The following is a 25,402-nucleotide window of genomic DNA, read 5'->3' as shown; positions in this document are numbered from 1 at the left end:
CAAATGATATTGTACACATACCTGAACGTATTCCCCTTATTAGTCTGCTCCGTTCTACCCTGAACGAGCTCGAAGAGGAGCCCAGTGTTGTCTCCGCTGTTGGAAACAGCCTGCAGTCGAACGATACTCTTATCGAAGTCGCTAAAGTTCTCCGCAAGCCGGATCGGCTCCGAGGATCTAGGCTGGAAGGCTGGAGCCTTCTTGTGCGACTCCACCACCCGAATGTCCAGGTCTATCAAGCTGGACTTAATATTCTCGCCTTGATCCTCGGCCGTGGCGGTCATGCTGAACTTGTAGTCTGGGTTCCTCTGCGGGAACCAACGAAACAATTCAATATAAAGTTACAGTCGACGCCAGGGTGAGGAATTAAAATCCCTGCGAACTCACATCGATGGTCTTGTTCAGGAATATCACGCCCGTGTTGCGGTCTATCCTGAAGTACACCCCATCCTCTGGCTTTTTCGGCGACAGGCTGTAGTAGACGACGGAATTGTTGCCGTCGTCGATGTCCGTGGCGGAGACCCTCATCACCTCGCGTCCCAGGGGCAGGTCCTGGGGCACCGACTCCGTGTACGCCTACGCGACGGGGAAAACAGAAAGATACTTGGTTTATACAGGGAAGCACGCGGTCGCCTATCGCGACGATCTCAAGTGCACACGCTCGAAGCAGCTCGAATCGCATTCGTGCGCGCGACGCGACCTTCTCCCGAGATCCAGCTAAACACCTACGCGTGCATGCGACGAGATCTAAACGCGCGTACGCTACGCGACGAGACAAGCCGCGGCACGAGCGGCATGATCGGCAGCGCTCTCTTATAAACTGGGATTATTGACCTGGGGGTGGATCGGCGAGATTTATTTAAGGGTTACACCACTTTGGATTCTACAAGTAGCAGCTGTCTTTACGATTTTTCATTTTCCTTATTATTTTCTCGAAAAAAGAATCTTATAGGTGATAATTTTAAAATCCAAAGTGGCGCGACCCCCGAAGTGGAAAGGATCCTACCGCTCGAGCCGCGCAAGCGATCGGATGCGGGGACAGAAAATGAACGACACAGACGCATTCGCATTCCCACTGTGAAACACATCGAGACTACGTTCACACGGGAAAATTCGAGACCAACCTTCCATACGTATCCACGGAAGACCTGAGTTCAGAAAAAGAAACAAAATCGAAGCAAAAAGGTGGTTAGTAGCATAGTCGTATTAGAGTAGGGGTATGCTACACGGTCGTTCGACGGACGAGCCAAGAAATGAACGGCGCGGGAGATTTGATTGGGCAGTGGCGACGCTGCGGTGATCGTGCGAAGTAACTTGATCACCGTCGGTAATACAGGGAAGGGCTCGCTTATCTAGCGTCGGTAAATCGATAGCTTGTCCGCGGCCGATAAGTAACGTACGATTCAATCGATAATTTAAACGCGACCGATATCTACAGGCGAGCGATACCACCGGCTGTCGGTAGAGAACGCGTGGAAGGAACTGATGTGTTCGATCGGTAAGGCACACACGGTAGAGAGAACCAGAGACGAATCTTTGCCACCGGAGACATACCACTTTGTCGAAAACCGGCGAGTTGTCGTTGACGTCCTCGATGGTGACTTTAAAGGTGCACACGTCGTCCAACTGTGGCCTTCCATTGTCCGTCGCGAGAACGGTCAAATAAGCTTCCTTCTCACGAGCAGGCTCGTCCCTGTCCAGCACCTGCGTTGTCCTGATCAATCCGGTTCGGTTGTTGATCTCGAATTTCAGCTTCTCGCCAGGAGCGGTCACAAAGCTGTACGTGATCGTACCTGCGCGCGAGGAAATCATCTTTATTTCCATTCATAACAGGGCAACAAGGGCACTCGATAACTCGTTTAAATCTAAAATTAAGAACACGTCACGAGGATCAACCTACTCAACGATTTGCGCTAATTTAACTTTACCCTTAAGGGCTCTATTGCCAAGGAATTTATTTCCACGAATAAACCAGGGGAGACCGGTGCAGATTATAACAAAAAAGTTTTCACAGTTTTTTTTTAAAGTGTTTTCCTCAATCAGGAAATAATTTGCGCGACTTACTACTTACAAATGTGGTGAATTCATTGAATGTAAGTACGTGACACATAAATTTGGACACTGAGACGTCTAGCTTCATCTTAAAGAAATCTGAACCTTAGTTACAATGTGTCCCAGTCCGGGGTAAATTGTAACACATCTGTTTTACTCATTTAAATACAAATATGAACACAAATAAACAACTCTAAAAACTATAAATGAAAACACAGATCATTATTAAACATTTGATATACACGAGTTAAACAATCACTGCTTATTCATCTGATTCTATCAAAATCTCTTCGCGTTCTTTACTTTTGCCTTTATACTTTTTTTTCTACTCTTTGGATTCTCGATTGTTCTGTTGTTCGAAATAAAAGTGCTGAGACAAAATTTACTTAGATGCTCTAAATACTAAAATTCTGGGCTATAACTACAAAATGAATGCATGACGCTCGTTTGTGTCGCTAAATCCGAGGGTGCTAATATCTCCAGGCAGCTCTCGCATGCTGCGACATCCAGATTTGTCGTTCAAAAGATTTCAGTTATGTTACAATCTACCCCGGTTTCCCTACTATCATTATTATTACAACATTCGTGGTTTATCCTCGCTCTGCCACGCGACCGTTCAACCCACCTCCTTCGTCGGGATGATCCCGGTCCTCAGCGTGCACCTGAATGACCACAGTGCCCGCTGCTTCCTCCTCCTTCACCACTGGCGCGTAATTCGAGCAGTTGGAAAACACTGGCTTGTGATTGTGGTTTTCACCCTGCTGCATCTGCGAATCCACAAGTTCCCGAGATTAGTAAAAACTTACGTAATCCGACGCGCGATCACGCAGCTACTTTTCTTCAAAGCTCGCGTGCCAATCGCTGGCAAATCTGCGCTCGCTAAAACTCGACACCGCGAGATCCTCTTTCAGCATCCCCCGATATCGTTAGGGCTGAATACCTAAGCGACGTGTCGCGATAAAACGCCACCGTTTTTCACCCGTTACCGGGGCACTGCGCGTCGACGTAAGAAAATCGGCTGGAGGAAAGCCGCGGAGTGAGCTGCAGCCGGATCGCGTAAATATTTGACGGCGTTCGAGGGATTCGGCGGAGCGAATCTATTATCCACGCCGCGGATACAGTCTCCGGAGGCTGAGAGCGAAGATAGGAAAGGGAGGACCCACCAAGGTGTATCGGCGGGGGCGAGACAGAGGGCGGAAGAATTGGAGAGCCGCGGGAGGGAAGGGCCGTTCGAAAGGCGAGAAATCGAATCAAGAGGGGAATCGAGAAGCACTCACCGTTAATTCCTCGTCGGTGGAGAGCTGCGATCTTGCGTCCAGGTGTCTCGAATGCCTCAATCTGGTTGCACCGGCTGGAACAAAGAAAGGAAACGTGGAATTCGTTAGAATCTCTCGCAGCCCGCGGTAGACGCGCGCCGGGGATTCCCGCAGATTCGCCGGTCTATACCGTTCTCTGTTTCTTGTCGGCCGCGTAAAAGCTTTCTCGAGAGCCACCCTCTAATCATTATTTCAGCTCGCACTTATCGCCGAGGAACGCTTCTCGCGCTCCTTTTCCCGGCACCTATTCAAATTCCAGCGTCGTCCCGCTCCGCGGCAAAGAGACCCACTGATCTCAAATAGTCCGAAAAAGGGAACGCGAGAAATTCGCCAAATTGAGGAGTCGAGATGGAAGAAACAAAACAGTTACCCGAATTCGTTACCGAGCTCTGCGGTGGCGGGTTGTTCCGCTACCGTGGAATTTTTGCGTGGCGCATTTGGCCGTTTTGCAGACGGATATCGTTCGCACCGCAAAGCTTCCACGTTCCCGTGAACTGTAAATGGTTCACGGGGGTTCCTTTAAATTTTTCAACGGCAAAGGTACCGAGCCAGCGTAACGGAACGCGCGCCGAGACTCGATCGTTTTTGCCCGCTTCGGGGGCACGCCCGACGGAGATTGCGGAACGAATTCGAGCGGATAGATTCGACGGGGATATCGAAACCGAAGCGTTTATCAAAGCCGGCGTCGATAAGATTCGTCGAATCCGTTCGCGGCGAGTTTTGACGCGCTTTAGGGGACATCGTCCACCGTGACAACGAAAGCCTGGGTCCATTTGGCTTCCGCGCGGGCAATAGCGCCCGTCGAGACTCGGCTTAGCCAAACGCACACTTTATACGGCTCGTGGTTCGGATCCCGCGGAATCGCCGCGGGGCGATAATTTATTTATGACGCGTGCAATGAAATGCAAATGAAGGGCCATTCCATACAGCAGTTGGAATGGCGTGTGGCACGATCGCGGCTTAAGTAAAGGGGAATCACGAACTGTGTCGATGGTACGTTCAGGGGTAATCAAAGTTTCCGAATCGTTACGCCTCGCGAGTATCGAACGATCCCATTCTCCACGACGACAGATCGCCGCTCGGATTATCAGCGCCAACGAGGGAAAGTTCTCGACCGGGCGCGACCCCTGCCCAATTCTGCCCCTCAGTCGAAAAAAAAAAACTACAGAAATGGACTTCCATTAGGGAATTTCCGAGTTAATGCGGCATTAGTCGCAGGGGCGGCCCGGGGGCTGGTATCGTTATTACCAAGCATCATGTCACAGACAAGTAGAGGGTGATATAGACGCAGGGTGTTTCGCCTAACTCTATCAACAGAAATATTTCTGCTATGGTTAACATTTCTGTTGGAATGTGTACAACGATGGACTGTTCCTGGAGTTGGAGTGTCAGGGACTTTGGGGACCCGGTGACTTGTGAGTTTTCCTTTCTTTCGCTACAGGAGACCCAAAAGAGGGGAAAACGGTCTTCTCGACCCCTGCGCTTCTCAGTCCGAGAAAACCCTCCAAACGGTTAACTTGCATCGCGCTAAAGACTATTCTTTCTATTACTTTTAGTTTAAGTTTTACACAGTTCTTATTATTATTATACCGACGATCGACTGTGTAACTTTTATTTTCTTAAATAAATAAACATTATATTCTAACAATTTCATTGAAACGTAGCGCTCCATCTAAAAGAATATACGTACAGTGGCTCGCATTAATATTCGGACACTTTTTAAAATCGCGATCTTTAACACGAGGGAGGAGAATGGTAAATGGAGAATACGACTGGGAACATATTCTGTGGTTGCAAGGAAAAACGACCCAAGTCACAGATTCAAAAAATTTGAGTTTACGCATTGATTTAGCTGTAGAATACAGGATTTATGTATTTATCAGAGAAAATGCAGGAAAACAAATTTTATATGTTCAAAGGATAATGCAATTTAACCGAGGATCATCATTCAATTCATACGTATTTGGCAAAGCAACTTAAGGGGGTATACCAGTTTGAACCCTCGGAAAATGTATACATTTTGTGGATTTTTTTACAAGTCAACGGTTTGATGCAGATTTCCCGTTTTTTAACTATGTTTACATAGTATTATGAACTACTTATAAAAAAAGTTTCAGTTAAAAAACTATTGTTTTTCGGAAGTTACGGATACATGTCCGAAAGTCTCTCGATTTTAGACGGCTAAACGGTGGCCCTAAAAACTCGCGCTACGTTCAACCAATTTACTTCAAATTTTGCATGCAGAATCATAATAAGATTCCACATTGTCCAACGAAGGCGATTTTGAAAATTTTGAAAAATAAAGAAATGGTGAGAGATCAAAGGTAAAGTTAAATTTTTCTAAGAGAAAAATCCACCTTTTTCCTTTATAAATAATAAACGGGGAATCGAAATAAAAAAAAGCCTTCGTTGGACGATGCGGAATCTTATTATGATTCTGCATGCAAAATTTGAAGTAAATTGGTTGAACGTAGCGCGAGTTTTTAGGGCCACCGTTTAGCCGTCTAAAATCGAGAGACTTTCGGACATGTATCCGTAACTTCCGAAAAACAATAGTTTTTTAACTGAAACTTTTTTTATAAGTAGTTCATAATACTATGTAAACATAGTTAAAAAACGGGAAATCTGCATCAAACCGTTGACTTGTAAAAAAATCCACAAAATGTATACATTTTCCGAGGGTTCAAACGGGTATACCCCCTTAAGTCGACAAAATTTTGAGAATATGAAGATTACTCGCATCTTTCTTTTATGATGACGTTTCTATTATCTATTTTTATTAACCCTCGGGCGGGCGCGGCAATGAGAGGTACACGAGCGGGCGCGTGGTGAACTCAGTTGATCAGTTGAAAATAATCATTTTAGCTAGGGATTGCAAACCGGTAAATCGGTAAATCGGTTTGAAGCTTTTTTTCACTGATAACGTAGTAGATATCGACGGAATTACGCGGTACATATATGCGCTACTATTTCTCGCGATCTACCGGCAAATATCGAGAAATACGTATTTCTCACGATCTACCGGTAAATATCGGGAAATACGTAATTTATCGAATTCCCGGTAAAAATTTGGCGAATTACCGGTAAAAATTGTATGTATAGCAATGTAGCGCATATATATAGCGCATAATTCCGTCGACATCTACTACGTTATCAGTGAAAAAAAAAAAACTTCAAACCGATTTACCGATTTACCGGTTTGCAATCCCTAATTTCAGCCCCCTTATATATTACACTTCAGAAACGGTTTCTCTGTTGACAGTGGTAACTTAAATCAAATGTGATGGGAAAATATTAGCAACGTACCTAAAAACGCAGTAAATGTATTTAAAAACCCAAAAATATTATATGTAAAACATTTTTAACATCAAAAATGAAAATCAACTGGCACAAGCGTCATAGGGTTCTTGAAGCACACCACGATCGCGCGGAGAGAATGTTTGTCTTACCGAGACCTAAATGAAGGAAATACGCAGATCGGTGAACAGAGTTCACAAAGCGCGCCCGCTCAAGGGTTAATCTATACCAGCCCGCCTGGAGTGTACGCTCCAAAACTGTGAGAAGAATCGTACGTCTAAAGCCAGCTATTGTCTCGAGAGTGGAAACACGTGACACGCGCGGCGTTTTCCCTTACAATCACAGATATCTGGATCCATCGCGCAAATGCGCGTTACGTAAGGAGAGGAGTAGACTCAGGGGAGTCTAACCCAGACCTAACCCAGACGCTTTAGCGCGTCCAAACTGTTTTCGGGGCATTCCCGTTCACGGGGCCGTTTCGCCGGCCTGATCCCGCTGGATAATGCACTTAACTCGATTACGGGCTGCTGCTGCTCCGCTTCAATCGCGCCCAAGATACGTTCCGCTGCCATTAGCGCCAGGCGACGTCTTTCGAGCGAGCGAGCGTGTCCCACGCAATCTACGGCACACGAGCGAACACAGTCGCGACACGTTCAGCGTCAACTCCGAGCGAGCTTTACCGTCCTGCGCGCGGAGTGTCCCTCTGCTTTCTCATCGCAGAGAAGGGGGGTTGTTTGTTATCGGCAACGCAAAGGCAAGGCATCCTTTCGATCCTTTATGCCGCGACGGTGAGACTGCAGCTTCGCGTGACTCCCCCTGTCAATCGTGACAGTCCCTCTTCCCGTTCGACGCGCCCCGGGAGCCACGAGACCTTATCGCGTGCCGCTTCGGCGTTATCGAGCAACCCACCCCCGACGACATAATCCAGAAAGTAGGTGCGAAAGTCCGTCCAGTGGTTCCACGTGTCTGGGGTGAGTCGCGCCTCGAGGGGGAGAGATTTGTAAGAAGCAGGGTGGAAGACTAGAGATCCCTATTTCACGTGTATTTAAATACACGTGTACACGTGTATTTAAGGGGAGGTTCTGGTCTAAATGTCGATTTTTTTTTTATTTCATTTTTCGAATGTTCAACCTTTTAGGAAAACGTGTTTAAAAGGATTGGTTGAAATTCGTAAAATTCCCCAAGTTATAGGCATTTGAGTAGCGGCAAACGCATGGGCAACAACTGTCCACTCCGGCGCTCACGTAAAACTTCAAATGCGTTTTTCTCGAAACAGTGTTCTCAAAACGGTGGGACCTGTATCTTCAAAAGTTATTATCCGATACGACTGAAACTTTTTTTATTTTGAAGAATATACTTCTGGCTAGGGGGGGACTAAAAAAATTACAAAAAGTTGAAAATTTATAATTTTTAAAGGCGTTGAAAGGACGAAAAATACAGGGAAAAGTGATTTCAAACGTGAAGTGTCGTTATTTTCTAAAAAAAATGTAATTTTTGTAATTTTTTTTAGTCCCCCCCCCCTAGAAAAAAGAATAATCTTCAAAATAAAAAAGGTTTCAGTCGAATCGGATAATAACTTTTAGAGATACAGGTCCCACCGATTTGGATCAATTTCTTGACGCCTTAACTTTAACGACTCCCCAGGGCTGTTTGCACTGATTAATTATAAAACAAAAAATATATTTCTATAACATAAGACATCCTTAATACAATGCAACAAGTCCCATTAAATTATATATAGTAGTTTTCCTTTAATTAATTCCTAAATATCACCTATTTTTTGGGGCTCTAGACCAGAACCTCCCCTTAAACGTATCTGTCCCTGAATCCGTGTATCTTTTAGTACACGGATACCCGTGCACTATTTCACGTGTATTTAAATACACGTGAATTTAGATACTCGTGTATTTATAAATACACGTATATTAACGTATCCGTATTTTGATTCGTCTGATTTTTAATATCTATAGATATCCCAGAACTCTGAGGGATTGCGAAATTCATAAAAGAATTGATGTATTTAAATATATTTACTAGAATAATATGCGGAAAGTATGGTTTTACAAATTCTCAGAGTGTAACTAATAACACAATTATAAAATTAACAAGATTTGTTTAACCGATTACCTATTTTGATACAAAAAATTAAGGCATTACTGGTAATAAGCGAGCTTCTTTTTAGACGCAACGATAATCCTTAAAATTGAGAAACATCACTCGGTTTTATTACACTTATTGCTTAAGTGACCGCCATTGCCCATTCTCCCGTAGTTAATGCCCAATTCTGATCAAAATACACAAACACGTTGATACACGTGTATTTAAATACACGTGAAATAGTGCACTGGTACCCGTGTACTAAAAGCTACACGGATCGAGGTACGGATATATGTAATACACGTGTCTTTTTACTACACGTACCATACCGTGGTCTCTATGGAAGACAGGCTACTATGACGAGGAAGTCCTGAATTCTGGGAGAGGTTCCTCGCAAGGTTGGACGTTGAACAATAGGGGACGACGAAGTTAATAATCATTTTAAAATAAAATTTCCGACAGCAAAAGGCTTTCGTTTCGCGCAAAATTTAATATTCATAAATCACCAATTAATCTCCTTGCACCCCCTAGATTGGGCCCTGTTTGGCGGGAGGTACAGTGGTTTTGGAAGATGGAGATGGAGTCTGCAACGGTCCCGGTGCAGATCGTAAAATATGTACAGATGCTTCCGTGGCGGCGTCATTCACACCGTCCAGCAGCGTTGCATCGCCGAGGCTTATCGATGAATACTTGAACGAGCCATTGCTGGTGGAAATGGATAACGAGAGAATCCGCTGGAATTGGTGGCGTTCGCGGCTAGGCCCGCCGCTCGCAGCTGGGAATGTAGGCTAGAGCGGAGTTACGCGTGGCCACCGACGAAAGAGGAACAAAGGTTCTCGTTGATCGACGCCTTGGCGAGGTCAGCCGGTTCGGCGAGCTCTCGATACGCGCTTAATTGAACGCGCCCGAGCGGCCAACGACGCGCGTTCTATCGCTCGCGACCAAACCATCCCTTCTCCCTTTCTCTCCTCGGACACGCTCCATTCGATACGCGCTCGCCGTTCCTTTGTAGCGCTCTTTCACTTCTGCCCCCGTTCCTCGCCGTCCGCTTTCCTCCGGCGTCTCGTGCCGCGGCGATAAGGTGGACGGGACACAGAGGGAGTGGAGTACCTAACCAGGCATCGCTGCGCCGATGCGAGAAGACGGATAGATAAGCCTCGGCTGCTTCCTGACCTTCTCCGCGGCGAGTCCCTCTATATTTTATCAAGGACACGCGAGGTCTTCATTCGCCGGCTAAGAATTGCAAACGAGAAGGTCGCCAAGAGCACTGTTTAAGGTAGCAAATGAATAAATAACCGCGCGGAGCGCCGGGGGGCTCGGCATCCTCGCGTGCTCAGGAAAAACGGCGGCAAGAAGGGCTGGGGGAGTCGCGAGTGAAATTCGTTAGCCGGGAGAAATTAATAAAGTACCGAGGCACCGTCGAATACTCCCGTCGCGCATAAATCCCCAGGAGGATGCCGCAAAAAGCCGCGGAGCCCCTCCACTTTCCGTGATATCTCGCAATAACGTTTGAGTTATCGCGGCCGATAACGAAATTCCGTATCGCGCCAGCCTTTCCCGGATTACGTAACGCTCCGGAGGTGATCGCGAGATCTCCGTCGACTTTTCCAGAGACCTCCGGCCCGCTCCTCGCGGATGGGAGAGTCCTTGGGATACGGTATCCGAAAGGAGACGGATAATCAGGCTCGCCTGGGTCTCGAAGCAGTCTGGCCAGGATTCGAGACGAGCTCCAAGCTGCTGCGACGGCTGGCAGCCTCCTTCCGAGGCGGTTTCGTACGCCACGGCTTAATTACTTCTGACCGACGCCCGATCTCGTTTACCCAGCACACGAATGCCCGTTTAATTATTCCTACGTATACGCCGCTTTGAAGATCTCGGCGGGGACGCAAAGCTGGGCGGCGACGACATTCCGACGAACCGTCTTCGCCGACGATGCCGAGCCCTTAAGGGGGCAGCCTGGTGTAGCGGATCGAAGAAATCGATTTTTTTTTTTTCATAAATCAATAGTTGAACATCACGACAATATGTTCCCAAAGCCGCAAAACGAAATTCGAAAAATTAAAGCGGATATAGCCGGTTTTGCTACGGAGCGCCAGGCTACCACAAAACTTGAAATGTGTTTTTCTCGAAACGACAGTTTTACACTTTGCGGGCAATGTAACTAAAAAAATATTCAACCAATCGACTTGGCCTTGTGCACGGATATTTGTGAACATTTTCTTCATAGTACTAAGTTAGTAGTATAATGATATTGTTTAAATAAATAACTTTCTTTTAGACATTTAAGGCAAAATTTCGTTGGAAACAGTGAACTTTTTATTCAAGAGGCCGCCAATTTGTTCATTTTGCATCTTTTAAGTTTCAAATTTCTTCATTCTGTGCGTACACTCATAAACTGAAAGGAAATTGTTCGATTTTTGGTTTCAGACGAAACCAAAAGACGCTACGTTGCCCGCAGTGCAATAATTGCGTCGCCAACGGACTGGGCATAACTTTGTTATTTGCCGCTCTTTTTTAATAAAATTTTTTTGTTATATACCTTAACCTGTTAATACAATATCCTGAAAGTTTCAGAAAGATCTATCAAATACTTTCTTTAAAAAAAATTCCCGAAAAATGCCTCGATTTTCATTTAGTTACACCAGGCTCCCCCCTTAAGAGAGGAATCTTATTTTTTTTCAGCTAAAAATATAGGAGGATTTGGGATTTATTTTTTTAAGAAACTACTTAGCGATCCGATTCGTCTGAAATTTGGAACATGTTTTTCTGCATCTTTGAAAAAGTTGCTGTTTTTTTATTACAATTTTTTAATAATAAATACAGGAGTTATGCACGATCCACCTAGACGCCGCAACTTCTTCAAAGATGACTGTTAACATGGTCTAAATTTCAGATGAAAAGATCCCTAATTGCTCTATGTTTTTAGCCCCAAAAAATATGATTCCCCCTGAAAATTGGCTTCTCCGAATATTCTTCAGAGATCGACGGTGTCCGTCGATCGATCGTCCATTGCCAGCCATTTGTGGGGAATTACAGAACGAACGTCCCCGGTGATCGTGCTGCGCCCACGCGCGGTTCACGCTCGAGTGTGGACGCAATTTCAGTCGGGATAATTAACGACAGCAGTAGCGCCGCGCGGGGCCATTCCATTTTCGAGATTAACGCTACGGGCCGAGGCCGTCGATTGAATTTTCATTAACCAGACATGGCTATTTCCGTTGGAGCCGAAGGGCCGCGGCGCTCGATCCCCGATTCGATCTCGCGGCTCGGTTCTTCCGAGCTCGGAAAGCGAGAGTCCGCAAGGGGAAGGTTCTGTCAATGACGAACGCAGGAGCCTTCCTCCCCTTCGATCCTCCGAGTCTCCACCGCGAACAAGCGGCTGGCCCTCTCCTGGCTTTCACCCTCTGTCGCTCGACGTCGCAGCTACGCTCCCGTTACACCGTTCCCACCCGTTAATTGCCGAAGGAACGAGGGACGTCAAAGAGAGCTCGAGTTGCCTTTTCCTATTATTACCGAGAGGGGCTTCTCTAATTTCCCCCGTTCCTTTTCTCGGACCCTAGCGATCGATGGACGACCGAAATCCAACGGAACGCGTGAGTAGAAATGAACTCCCACGATCCAGATCCCCTGCCTTTACTGGCCACTTCAAAGTTCCCGTGCCTTCGATGGAACGAATAAAGGAGGCGGAAGCCGAGGACTTACAAATAAAGCGAATGGACAACTGGATGCTGGGAGGTGGATTGAGGAGCAGAGAAACTATCGCGAGTGCGCTCGGGACCGTTTAACTTTCACGGTCGACTGTAATCAATTTTAGGGGCGAAGCAGCTGAGTCTGACGTACCAGGGACGCCGCCGTGGCTGTAACTTCTCCATCAACTTTCCCCTATAGCGATACAGACTTCATAGCCGGTGCATCTCCTTCGAGGTTGAGACCGCGAGGAAGAGCGTAAGGCTCTTCGAGATAGGGTTTCCTGCGAGATCGATGGAAATCGAGGCACCGCTCGTTGGGAACTGGTCCCGATTTTTTTTCCGGGGCTTCGGAAAAGCAAGCCACCTGTTGCTGAAAGAAACGGCCGGCTCGGGAAGCCTGGCACGCGGAAATCATCGCTGAGTGGGGCCATTTTCCTCCTGCGAGGGACGTCCGCGCTGATAGACACCTGGCGGCTCTTCCGTTTGGGTAGTCAGGTCTATTCAAGCCTTTCAGTCGCGAGGAACGCGGGTGGTAAGAGGGCAATGACGCAGCGAACAGCGGTCAATTTTCACTTGCAGAGGCAAGGGTTAAGGATAAGCCGCTCGTGGACGATTATTAACCTCCTGGGCTGTACAATAGGACGAAATCGAAGGCTTCTGTTCGAGCGACCCCAGTGTCTAGTGTTCCCGAATGAACGAGATTCAACGCCATCGGGCTCTCCCAGCTAACGATACGCGACCCAATCTCCATAGCGCGCGAAACCGCTAATCATCTCGTGTTTTCGTAAGGGCGCGTCGGATCGTATCGCTTATCGGATGGTATTCAAAGGCGGGCTACGTCAAAGGGCCCCTATTGTCGCTATCGTTTGTTCCAGATGGACGTCAATAACCACCGATCGCTTTGCGAACCAAGATAGTCGTGTAAATGTACCCGCGGCGATGGTGACACGCTTCGATAGGAAGAAGGATCTTTCGGATCCTGGCAGTGGTTCTTGTCTAACACAATTTTCAGATTGTTGAGGACGAACAAGGTTCCTTCGGACACCGCGAAGCATTATTCGCGATACATCGCGAAGGAAGTCAGGGAAATTCCGCGGAACGCAGAAGACAGCGCCGTTAGGAGCTGTCCTTAAATTACGCAAGGGTAATTTTGCCGATTTCGTACCCCTTCCAACCCACAGTATAGGAATTTGTAAGATTTTATATTCCAATTTATATAATTCATTCACCTCTGTTAGCAATATTTTGTATTTGTATTTTTTGTTTTTCCTGTGTTTTTACGCAGGATGGCGTTTCAAGCATTTTTGCTTATATTGCCCAAAGAATATTAGTCATTACCCCCCATTTTTCCCTCCTCTCTCCTTCGGGTCCCAGCAGCAGCAGCGCACCGGGAGAAAAGTGGTCACCCATCTTTCCCCAGTGCACCGCCCGTGACGCTTAACGTCGGTGATCTAACGAGAACCGGTGTTTCCATCGCGGCTACGGCCGCTGGTGTTAGCAATATTGAAGCACCACCTCGTAAAAGGGGCTGCAAGCTTGAGCTTAAGCAGATGGGCCCGACCAGTGCGACGCCATAAACACCATAAATCGGCATCGGGGTCCTTAGGAGTTTCCCAAAAGGACAAGAGGGGACTTTCCACGGGACGGAAAGGCCGGCGATTACGAACCGGGACTCGAGAAAGACCTTCTCGACTCTACTGATTTTTAACATCGGAATAAATATAAATATATAACGAATAATTTAGAAAGCGAGTTAACACCCTCAATTTTAGGACTTTCTTACACCTCGGCTTCGGGAACTTTAAACTAAAATTACTTTTCTGGAGCGTTAATGATGGAATTTGTGTTTATTGAAAATTGTGTTAAAAAATATTACGTGAGACGTAATATTTGATCCACTTGTAAGAAATTCGCGAACCCCACCCGAAAGAGCCTTACGTAATTTAAGGACGACTCCTCAGTTGGTGGACGCGGGTTGCATCGGTTCAGAGGTTACCCAGAGCGGAAAATCCAGCACTCCAGATAAACGGAAAACTATTTCGCGTTGCGGTTGGTCGCAGCTCGCGGCGCTAATATCTCTGGTCGACCGTTTTGTTCTGCTTTTCCGTTCCCAAACTACCCTGGCTCGTCCCTCGACCGCAGCTTCTTTCACACACGAGACTCCGCCGTTGCTCGCGCCCCCGCCAGTGGAAGCGTATTCCCACGGAGAAATCAGCGGCTTGCGATAAGAATATGTGTGTTAAAGGAGCCAATATTTCCTAGCCGCTTGATACGCGCAACACGTTCCTCTGCCGGTATTCGACGGTGTTGGGGAGACGTCGCCGTTACGGTTTCTATTATCGAAGATCGAGGAGCCAAGAAGGGGGACGTGACTTTTCCTCGCCCTTATGCCGACCGGCCAACGATATGCGCCCGTATGGGAACAGTCACGCGGCCTCGTATCTCCGTTTTATTCCGCCGCGCTGGAACAATACGAAAAACGTGCGCGCCGAACTCGCTCCGACCGTCTCTGAACAGTTCGATTCCTTCTTCCAGCGCCGTATTTTTCTACCGTCGAGCAAACAACGGATGCACGGGGGGAGCGGCCTGCAGAGAGGGTAAACGCAGGTACCCGCGTGTACATTTACTTAGGCGGGCGGAAGTGACGGAAGTGCGAGAGAAGGCGGTCTCTGTGCTAGCCGGGGCATTGTGGCAACTTCGCGAACAGTGATATTTCGCTGTATCTCGGCTTCGGACAGTCTTACACAGCTCGGGTGAACAAACTGGGGGACTCTATAAATATTCCTGCGGCAACTTTTTCTTCCGACGCGTACAACTAACTACTGTACTATCTGGGCTGCTCTTAGAGAAGCGGTGGGCCGTGGATTCTGTACTGTTATTTTCTATCGGGATTCATATAGGATCTAATGTTATTAATAAGATGTGTTATAAATTGTAGATGTGTTTGTACGTTCGCGATTATAAAGGAGATTTGTAATATTTCTCCTAGACTTAAGTTTCTCGAGAAATTATAGTACTTCTCGAGAAATAGGAAGTAAGAAATTATAAAATTTCTCGGGTAATTCTCAAGAAAGCATTCTCGAGAAGGAACGCTATTCGGATCCACCGCGCGCTGCCTCAACCGATTCCGCCAAAGCCGTCGCTATGTTTCGCACTCTACTTAAGGGGCTACCTACCCGTTAGGAAGTAGAAAAAGAATCGGTTCTTTGGGAATTTATTTCGGAAAACACATGCATAATTTTATGCAATGGATTTTGTCGTCAGATGAAGGACACTTTAACAGGTTATTATATTACGTTTAGGTACAGAAATATTTAATTATTGCAAAATTCCAACTGATTTCTGAAACCTGTAGGTTTCTTCTCATCTGAATACAAAAACCATTGCATACAAATATGCATGTACTTTCTGAAATAAATTCCCAAAGAATCGATTCTCTTTCTACCTGCTGAAAATAGTTAACCAACTTTTTTTGAGTCACGATCCTCTTCTACAATACTCAAAGAGCTAAATTTAATAAGGTAAAGAGAGCAGATTAAAAACAGGTATTTCAGAATATAATTCTAACTTGCTAATTAAAATGAATAACAGCTAAAAATCGCCCACTAAAAACAACTGTGGCTGCCTCTCAGAAAACACTTCGCCACCCACAGTTTGGGAATCACTGACTTAGCTTCTCCGAAGCTAGTGTGCGGAGCAGCTTGGCTACCTGTTCTCTAGAGGGACGCAGCTGTCGTGGAATCGCCACCGCCGTGACCGGCGAGGTCCTTCAAGGACGGCGATCTCGTGGAAGAAGAAAAGTTTATCGCGCAGCGTTATCGATCGTGGCCCCGCGAGTCCAAGTGCTCCCCCGCGTTCCGATTGAGCCGGCGAGCCGACACGGAACTGGAGATTACGAAGGCGAAACAATAAACGCGGCGGGGCCGGCGATAAAACTCCGTTTATCGCCGGCCGCGATACCCGGAGCGCCGCGGATTCATAAAGCACTTTCCTCTTTTTCTGAGCGGCTGCGCGCCGCCAGAATCGCGCGCGCAAGCTCTGCGATACTCTGCGAGGCTGGGTAACACCAGCGACTTCCTCGAATTAGTTTCAGGGTGCTCGAGAAGGGAGCGCACGAGCCGGAGTCAACAGTCACGCGGGCAAAGTGCTTTTCCATTCCCCCTCGACGTCTTTCCCAGCGTAATTCTTTTTTTCAATCCCGGGACACGTGTCCCTAATTTCTTCGCCCCGGCTCCGTTCGTTAGGACCGCGCACCCTCCGCCGGCTCTGCGAAGGGTGCGCCGTTTCGCCCCGCTTTCGCGCTCCTTCGACTAACGAACCTCGTCCCAGGCGGAAGCCCACGAACCGGGGAGGCGCTCTCGAACCTTTGTCAGCAGCTTCCTGATGCGATTCGCTCGCGTGTGGGCGCCGGAGATTGGAAAACAGACGCGTCGATGTCTGATCGGCCGAGGTTATAGAGCTGTGGATTTATTCCTCCGACGGTTTTCCCTTTCTCTATACGATCGCTCGGGGAGCGCACAGAAGTACCTCCAGGCAACCCAATTAGCTGAAATTCTGATGATCGTTTGAGGCGCACGGTTGCTTCCCATCTTCCTAAATATGCAATCTACGAACATGGTGACTATTCCTCGAGGAGGTTTCCGTTCAGGACGGAAGGATCGATTCCCTCGGTGCTTCGAGTGCATCTTACAGGGGATGATAGGAGGACGGAAGACCCCGGCGGAGCTGGAAGAAAGGGCAACCGTTTGGTCGACCAGCGCAGGCCAGTGCCCTCGCCGAAACGCGAATTCGCCTCCGTATAATTTGATTTCCATCGGGTCGATCGGTAGGGTCCCACCCCTCGGAGGGTGCTCTGCGGAACCCGTGAACCGATTAATTGGTCCACAAGCCTGCGTCCAACTAGACGCTCGCCCGAGACGAGCGTCGTTCCCCGGGCGATCTCCGCGCGAGCATCGTCGCCGAGCGTCACTCGGGGGTCTCACTCGATTTTACCCAGTTGGCGGGCAACGAACTCCCCGCAGTCCAGATCCACCAGCCAAGGATTACGACGCGGATTTAGCTTACGCTAAGTAGCTTAGGCTCTTTATCCGTTAACGCCGTACCGAGCCGCGGAAGTCGGAAACGCGTGTGTTGTTGCGAGTAATATTGGATTCGGTGGGTTCGATCGTCCCCTAACGAAATGATCCGCCGGCCGCGCGCGACCCGCGGCGCTCGCGGGTTCGTCGAACCCGCTGGACGAGTTTCCTCGAGGAAGCCTTCCTCGCGAAGCTCGCGAAACACGGCCGACTGCGACGGCTGCGAAGAGAGCCGAGCAGCCGCACAGTGGGACGGATCGACGTTTAGGTAGGCATTCAGCTCATTTCTTACATATTTTATCATTTAATGATTGTAATCTAAGATTACAGGTAATGTATTGTATAATAAATACGATAATCATTTTTTTTCTCGTCGCTCTTTTTAATAATGGGACTTCAAGAGTCCCTTCGTGTTGATTTCCATATATATACATCCATATACATGGATCGGGGCTTATTAATAAATTCACTTCCAACATATATTATTCATTATTATTATATTTGAACATTACTCAATTAGTGTAATTTAAAGTTAAAAAATACGAAAATGGTAAGAAAAAATCTTAAGTTGGCAATAGAATATAAGTGTTTATATTTTTCATTAAAGAAAAAGACTAACTGAAACTATTCCAATGTGTAGAAGCTGGTCATTTTCTAAAAATGGAAATCTAAAATTTTTTTAGAATATTTAACCGAGGGAGCCCAGAACGCCCGAAATAATGATTTTAAAAACTACTGCGAATTATACGCAAAAAGAGCAGCCGAAGAATGACAAATCAAGATGTTCTAAATAATTTATTAATAAGCCCCGTTCCATATATATGGATGTATATATATGGGAATCAACACGAAGGGACTCTTGAGGTCCCATTATTAAAAAGAGCGACGAGAAAAAAAATGATTATTGTATTTATTGTACAATACATTACCCGTAATCTTAGATTATATTCATTAAATGATGAAATATGTAAGAAATGAACTGAACGCCTACCTAAACGTCGATCCATCCCACTGTGAGCCGTGGCTCTCCCCGAGCCTTCCGTCCTCTTGGTTCAAGGGAGACGCTGGGGATGGCGCGCTCACTTCGGGAGGAGCGATGCTCGCGCCCGCTGGATGGCGAGGGAAATTTTCAGAAAGATCCACAGCCACCCTTGAGGTGGTGTGGGAGGATTTTCAGCGTCGAGTGGCGGAGATATAGGTGGCAGAAATGGGCACGTCCAAGTGGGTGATTGATAGCGCCGGGCGTGTGTCTGCGCGAGGGAACGTGGGAGTTGGTATTCCCGGCGCTTCATCCGCTGTTGTTACACACGCGGAAGTTCATCGCTTCTATCTATTATCCCGCGGAAGTCGAAGAACTAATTCGATAATTCGCAGATGAAAGAAATTATTTGCGGGAGAGTTGCCGCGCCTTACGATAAATTGTCACCGGGTCTAAATTTTGCGGTGGATGTATTATTAGCTGAACGTCGAAATGAAAATTTTAATATTTTCTATCTCGAGTACTAAAGGGCCAAGTTGATTGTCCATCCCTGCTGGAACTCATAAAAATGTATGCTCCACCCAGATCGCTCAGGGAAGAACCCTTATTCTATTATATCGTGTACAAAACGAAATATGGATATTTTGATCCGATTAACCGGCTACTACGACAAGCGAACTTATATGCTGATGCAGTTGATTTCTTTCATGAATCTGTGGACGTATTAAAGAGTAAATTGCACAGAATGCTAAGAGCGAACGATCAAAATAGCTGGTAATCCGTTAACGCGACAAAACTAAATTTAATAGCGTAGTACACACTTTTACTTGCACCCCTCACTTTTCACTTTTATTCTATTTTCTATGTATTTCTATTTTCATTTTCGTTCTCATTTTCATTCTCATTTTCATTCTTATCTCCATTTCCATTTCCATTGTACATTTTTCATTTCTCATTACTCATTCTTCACCTCAATTTTCTCACTTTTCTCTCCATTGTTAAGTATAATTTGATATACTATGCATATATGTAGATTTATTTTTATTCAACCCGCAAAATGTTACGTACCCTCGCTATATAATGGTTTCTAACCCGTTTATGATTAATAAATATCTGTCAGCCTTAAAAAATTAAAACCAAAATCACGGTCCCATAATTACCCTACAAATCACCTCCCCTAATTACGCACCTTTCACGCTGCGAGGCTCAGCGTCTTTGCCTCTCTTTAGACGCCTCTACTACACCCACTCCGCTAATCCCCGCAGCGCTTAGATATTTCAGGATGATCTTAGCACCTCTAGCCTCGCCTAATCGTAACGAATAGGGCGGTTGGTCTTGGGTGGATGCCACGTCTGCTGTTGTTTTCCTAGAGCGCCGTGGGTACGCAGAAATTTCTCAAAGGCAGAGACGCTTCGAGCCCACGACGCAGGACCTTGTGGGAAGTGACGTGGAGGGTCGCGGGGAGCGCGATGGTACGCGACAGCCTACACGGGAATCGTTCCGAAACACCTGCGCGAGATACTGGCTCATGTTTCATGTTGCTCCCAGTCACGCAGGTCCCTCGATGACACTAGATCGGGGTCTCTTAAGCTTTCTTCCTGACATGCACACCTTTGATGGCAGAGGAACAGGTAATAGCTGAAGAGGCGCGGCAATGAAGATTTAATCTCACGCGCCACTCTATCGAACTCGCCCTTCAACCCCGTTTAAACTGGCTCTTCCAAACTGAAACCGCGTTGGCTTTACACAGAAATGGAATATCAATCAATTGTCTATAAAGCCAGCCCTGCTCCAGACGCGTTCGCAGCGAAGGGGTTAACAACTCCAGCTCTGGGTTCACTCGTGGACGATTGTGGTCGATGAACGTGTAACCCGAGCAACCGAGACGCATCGCTGCTCAATAGCCTCGGCTGCTTCGAGGCAAAGAACGCGAGGACGCGGGAGGAAAACGCGCGGACCAGTGGCTGCCCGGAATAGGGCTAGGTTAAAGGTTGGCACGCGCTCCCCGCGCTCGTTATCGCGCGCGAAACCGCTTCGTTGGCAGAAATTCCACGGCTCGTTAGAGCCCTATCACGCGAAGAGCCGCGGTAATCGCGGTTAATCCGCGATGTCGCCCGCGAATTGGCTAAACGCTACGGGAAGGAGTCGCTCTCGATTCTCCTCGCCGACCAGCGCGCGTACATCGAGCGAACTCCTCGGCGAGCGGCCGGGATGTAATTCTCCCGAAGGGTTGGACATTCGGTGGCGACTCGGCTCTGAATAAACGACAACGGGCAGCGCGGGATGGGCGAAAAAAGGACGTCACCGGCGGCAACGACAACTTAATCTTTGTCACGGGGAGAAAAAGGGAAGGTAAACGGCCCACGACAAAGGTTTAATAACGCGGCCATAGAGCATTCCTTTTGTGTGTACACCGAGCCGCGGGTAGAGATCAGCCATGTACGAGGTAACATTTTCATCAACCTTTTACAGTCGGTCGTTGCATATTGTATTACTGTTGCTCTCCTCCCTTCCGCGTTTGAAAACTCGCTGGAGAAGAGCGACGCGGGTGTCGCGCACGCCGCTGGCAGGAAAAAGAGGCAGAGGGAGAGACGTCCTGCGAGCGACTGCGAGTCCTGACGACCCAGTGAGATTAAACTGTAAACGGCGAGTATCGAGCAGCCGTATTTTTTACGGCTTTTCGTCGCTGCCCCCGCGGACGCTCAAGGATTTTAATTTTCTCGGGGGAGCGAGGACGAATGACACCTTCGCGCGTACCGGGGACTTTCCCGTGAAACTCGTCGCATCGGCGGCGAGCTCGTGTCCGGCTCCGAATAGCTGGACGAGCGTGAAGCGCGAAGATAAATAAACTCATTGGCCAACGCGATCGCCGCGTAATCGGATTAATCCGCCGTCCATCGATAGTGGCCCTGTTGTTCCGTTCCAATTGACTTTTTATCGAAATTCCGCAGCGTCGGGGCGCCGCTGAATTTTAAGCGGCTCGGTGTTTTCTTTCGCCAGGCGGCTAGCAGCGACGCACAGTGGGGCGAACGGCGGTTTTTGCGGCAAAGTGGAAGAACTTTTGATGGGAATAAGATAGAGGGGCGAATCTTCTTCGAGGTTAAAGCTAAGGTGTTGCAGAGCGAGGGGAATATATTGGAGAAGTATGGGAAAGAAGGTTTCACCTTGAAAATATATGTCAAAGTCGACGCTTTCGGAGACAATTGCCATTTTTAACTGACTTCAAAAAGCAGGGTATAGATTCGATCCGTATGTATTTTGTTTTATGATTGTCCCCGCATAAGTCCTCAGCATACGGATCAATTTTGATGATCTTTTTTTATTCGAAAGGGGATCTTTTTTTATTCAATATTTTGCCAGTTCTGGTTAATAATAAAGACTATTGTCACCTAATTATTACTATTTTATGTACGTGCGCGCATATCTCTTCGGCACGTTGTGTGAATATATATAAAACTAAAAAGTTAAAAATAAGAAAATTGTAAAAAATTAAAACCAACTTCAAAAAATTAAAAATGCACTAAAAAGTAAAAAATAATTTTTTCTCCTATTTAATCTACGACTCTCATATTTTTTAAGTCGCCGCTTCATCATTTGCACTGTGTAAATCTGGCGCCGACTTAAAAAAATAGGAGAGTCGTAGATTAAATAAGGGAAAGAATTATTTTTTACTGTTTAGTGCATATTTATTTTTTTCGGGCCAGTTTTAATTTCTTTAAAAAAAAATTTATTCCGTTTTAATGTTTGAATTTTCCTTGAATTTCAGGATTTTTTCACATGGATTTTTAATGTCAAAACTTCGTCATACTCTTTCAATATTTTCCCTGCGTTACGCGACACCTTAGCATTCACCTCTAAACAGATTCATCCCTCTATCTTCTATTAAAAGTTCTACGATTTTGTCCCGCTGTGTAACGCTTGTCCCATTTTCCTTGGTAAGGTGAATGTCGCAATTTCTGCTCATTTCGTATTTCCCTTATTATTATATGCGTCACGTTTGTACTGTAGTTGCAACAAAATAATTCTAAATTATTTAAACATTTACGCGAGTGTTGCACGAGCTTGGGGCAATACATACATCGCTATTTTTCATGAGCAGAAATACGGACATAGAGCATTATATATTTAATTACAAATTACTAATAGTTAAACATCTCGAAATATCTTTCTTAAATAGTTTTTGAATTGCTTGATTCATTATAACAGAATTAATCAATTACTCTGCAAATTTTCATCACAAACAAATTTTTTACCTCTTCTTTGCGACGAGTAACCTCTTAAATCAGCAGAAATTGGGACATTTAAGTACCTTATAGGGTAAATGACCCAATTACTGATACCTAACCAATTACTGTCACCTTAAGCTATTTTACTTAAAATAACGAATAAATAAACGTTGTAAAGTCATACACAAAAAGAATTATGTAATTCAACCTATAATCTATACCTACTATAGATTATATACCATAGTTTATTTATTCGTTACTTTAAGTAAAATAGTTTAAGCAGACAGTAATTTGTTAGGTGTCAGTAATTGGGTCCTTCACCCTACCTATACTATTTGGACACTGGAGCTATTTCTCTTCCGCCTATCCTCGATTCATTATTTAATTCGAAACGGCGAAAGCGTCAGCTGACAGGATGCCTCGTGAAGCCGCGATAGCTGGCAGCGGGGAAAATATTTCGACTGACGCGGCCAAAGAAGGATCCGCGTCGATGGGCGTCCACGATGGTGCCGGTGGTATGACGGTGGTGACGGTGGTAACGGCGGTCGCCGGTGGTCGACGTGCAAAAAGCGACCGAATGACAGGGCCAGCGATCCAGGGGCCGAGAGTTGGCGAGTAATTACAGGCCAGCGTTACTCTGTTCTCTCTACTCTTCCATCGGCCCTCGTCGGCCAGGATAAAAGCGGTGCGCAAAGTTGGTCGGTGGCGTGCAGACGGCCAAGGGCTAGCCTCGTCCGGAGGGCCCGCAGCTCGGACAACCCGATTCCAGCTCCGCCGCAGGATTCTTTTTCAACAGGGCGGCGGTCGGTCGAACCCGAAACCACCCCAACCGTGCGGATTTTCCCTCGAGCTCCGCGAGTGACTCAACTCGGCCACTCGGTCGAATCATCCCCCCCCGAATCTCCAGCCCTCCGAGGAGAATTCCCTCCGCAAGGTTTTCGGCAGCGAAACGTTGCGGCAGAGGGATGTTTCCGAGGGTGCAACATCGGTCAACGGCGGGCCAGCGTGTTCGCGTTTTCCGCGTCGAGTTTCCTCCCCTTCCCAAAGGAACCCTCGCTCTTCCAGCCGTCACTATTTAATGCGTCCTACGTGTACAAGCGCGAGCGGCAACACGCCCCTTTCGACTCGCTGCCCCATCAGCTTACCCTCGAGCACCTCCGACCGAACCTTCGCCAGCCGAGCGTGTATCAACGCTTCCCTTTTCCCTACTCGTTTTGCCGTTTCCACTGCGAGAACAAGCTGCCGCATACTTGCGCCGGTGCCGCGGATACAGAGGATCCAATCGCATGCATTTGCTCGGCGATCGGCGCCATTTCGCGGGCCACGCGAGCCCGCGATCAAGGAGAAAATGGAGAGCGAGGATAACGCTTATCCGCGACTTATCGCCGCTGACCGGTGGTAGTCTCGATCGGCGCACAGGGGAATGCCTTTAATTTCCGAGTCCCGATTACGCATCGATCCGCGACAGGCTACAATTAGCCCACTTTCCTCGATCCAGGATCGAGGGCGAAGGGATGGAGAATACGAGGGAGCTGGCCGATGATTTCGACGTTGAGCTACACCGCCGGCTTCAGAGTCTCGCCTCTTGAATTTCATTTTCTGGCAAGACGGGGTGTGCGAGCGTGTTCCCGCGAGAAACGGCCCCGCGTAACGCCGCGGTGTAACACGGGCGAGGAGGACGACAGAGGGCGAATTTGGGTCGGCATTTGCATTCTTTGCGGGCGTAATTCCACGTGGCGGCCGCTCGTTAAATGTCTCCTGGCGGGAGGAGGCACGGGGCGGGGGCCTCTGTATTAACCGCGATACGCGAATTCGTGATTAAGCGACCGGAGAGATTTCGATCCACGAAAGAGGACGAGACTCGTCAGCGAGCCTCCTGAATTTCGTTTGATCGACGACGGTCCCCGCTTGCGATCGAAAAACGTTCCCTATCGCAGCGTAGTCGAAACGCCGGATCGACGCGCTCCAGAAATTGCGTTCACCGCAGTGCCGCGAGCCCACGGTTGACCGGCGGTGCGCGTAACGAGCGATCGTGCGTGTAAGCGTGTGCCCGCGGGCCGAACGCGACTCTGTCCGCGTGTGCGACGCCGAATTTTCGCCAGACACCCAATTTCCCGCTGTCAAACCCCGCGATAATTTATGCCCGCGACTGTTCCCCCGAGTCGATCGTCCCGCGGGCCGACAGCGGGACGGGTCACAGGTGAAATTCGACGGGGAGAATTCTTCGGCAGCCCTTTGAGCCCGCGGAGCTGCGACGATCCAGCGGTTCGCGCCAGAGAGGATTAAATTGAACCGCAGAGGGACGGTGGCTCGCAGACTTCGGCACAGCAGCGTTTTAATCCCCCCCTGAAATCCGGACGGAGCTCGCTCAAACGATTCGTCGATTCGTGTATCTCGGCCGCCGGTGGGGGCCTACAATCGTCGCGAATGAAATAATGGAGTAATTCGATGTTGGCGCCCGGCAAAGGGAGCCCTAATGGCTTTCGTGGAAATCGACGACTGTCGCTTGCGAGTGATTTGCGAGCGTCAAGGGGGGCTCCGGCGCGGAATTTAATTTTGCCCGGGAGTTCGAAGCGCCGCACAGTGCGGCATGGATGGGCAAAAATACAAAATCGAAATATTCGTGTGTATAACAGTATGAGATCTTATTGGATTGTTATATAATGTTTTT

At 47.5% G+C, this 25,402-nt stretch overlaps 1 protein-coding gene across 3 annotated transcripts in view; it reads right to left on the bottom strand.

Annotated features, from left to right (window-relative positions):
• Positions 1-25,402, bottom strand: part of Shg (DE-cadherin) — a 90,741-nt gene that overhangs the window by 7,348 nt on the left and 57,991 nt on the right. For all 3 annotated transcript variants that reach the window (XM_076822315.1, XM_076822316.1, XM_076822317.1), the window contains exons 3-7: positions 3,330-3,403; positions 2,678-2,819; positions 1,555-1,793; positions 388-576; positions 22-308 (exon numbers count right to left, since the gene is read on the bottom strand). In XM_076822315.1, coding sequence (XP_076678430.1) covers positions 22-308; positions 388-576; positions 1,555-1,793; positions 2,678-2,819; positions 3,330-3,403 — 931 coding nt within the window. The remainder of the gene's footprint in view (positions 1-21; positions 309-387; positions 577-1,554; positions 1,794-2,677; positions 2,820-3,329; positions 3,404-25,402) is intronic.

This window comes from Andrena cerasifolii, chromosome 10 (assembly GCF_050908995.1).
Source record: "Andrena cerasifolii isolate SP2316 chromosome 10, iyAndCera1_principal, whole genome shotgun sequence".
NCBI lineage: Eukaryota > Metazoa > Arthropoda > Insecta > Hymenoptera > Andrenidae > Andrena > Andrena cerasifolii.
The sequence above is the reverse complement of the archived record's forward strand: the minus strand, read 5'-3'. Positions and strand labels throughout refer to the sequence as shown.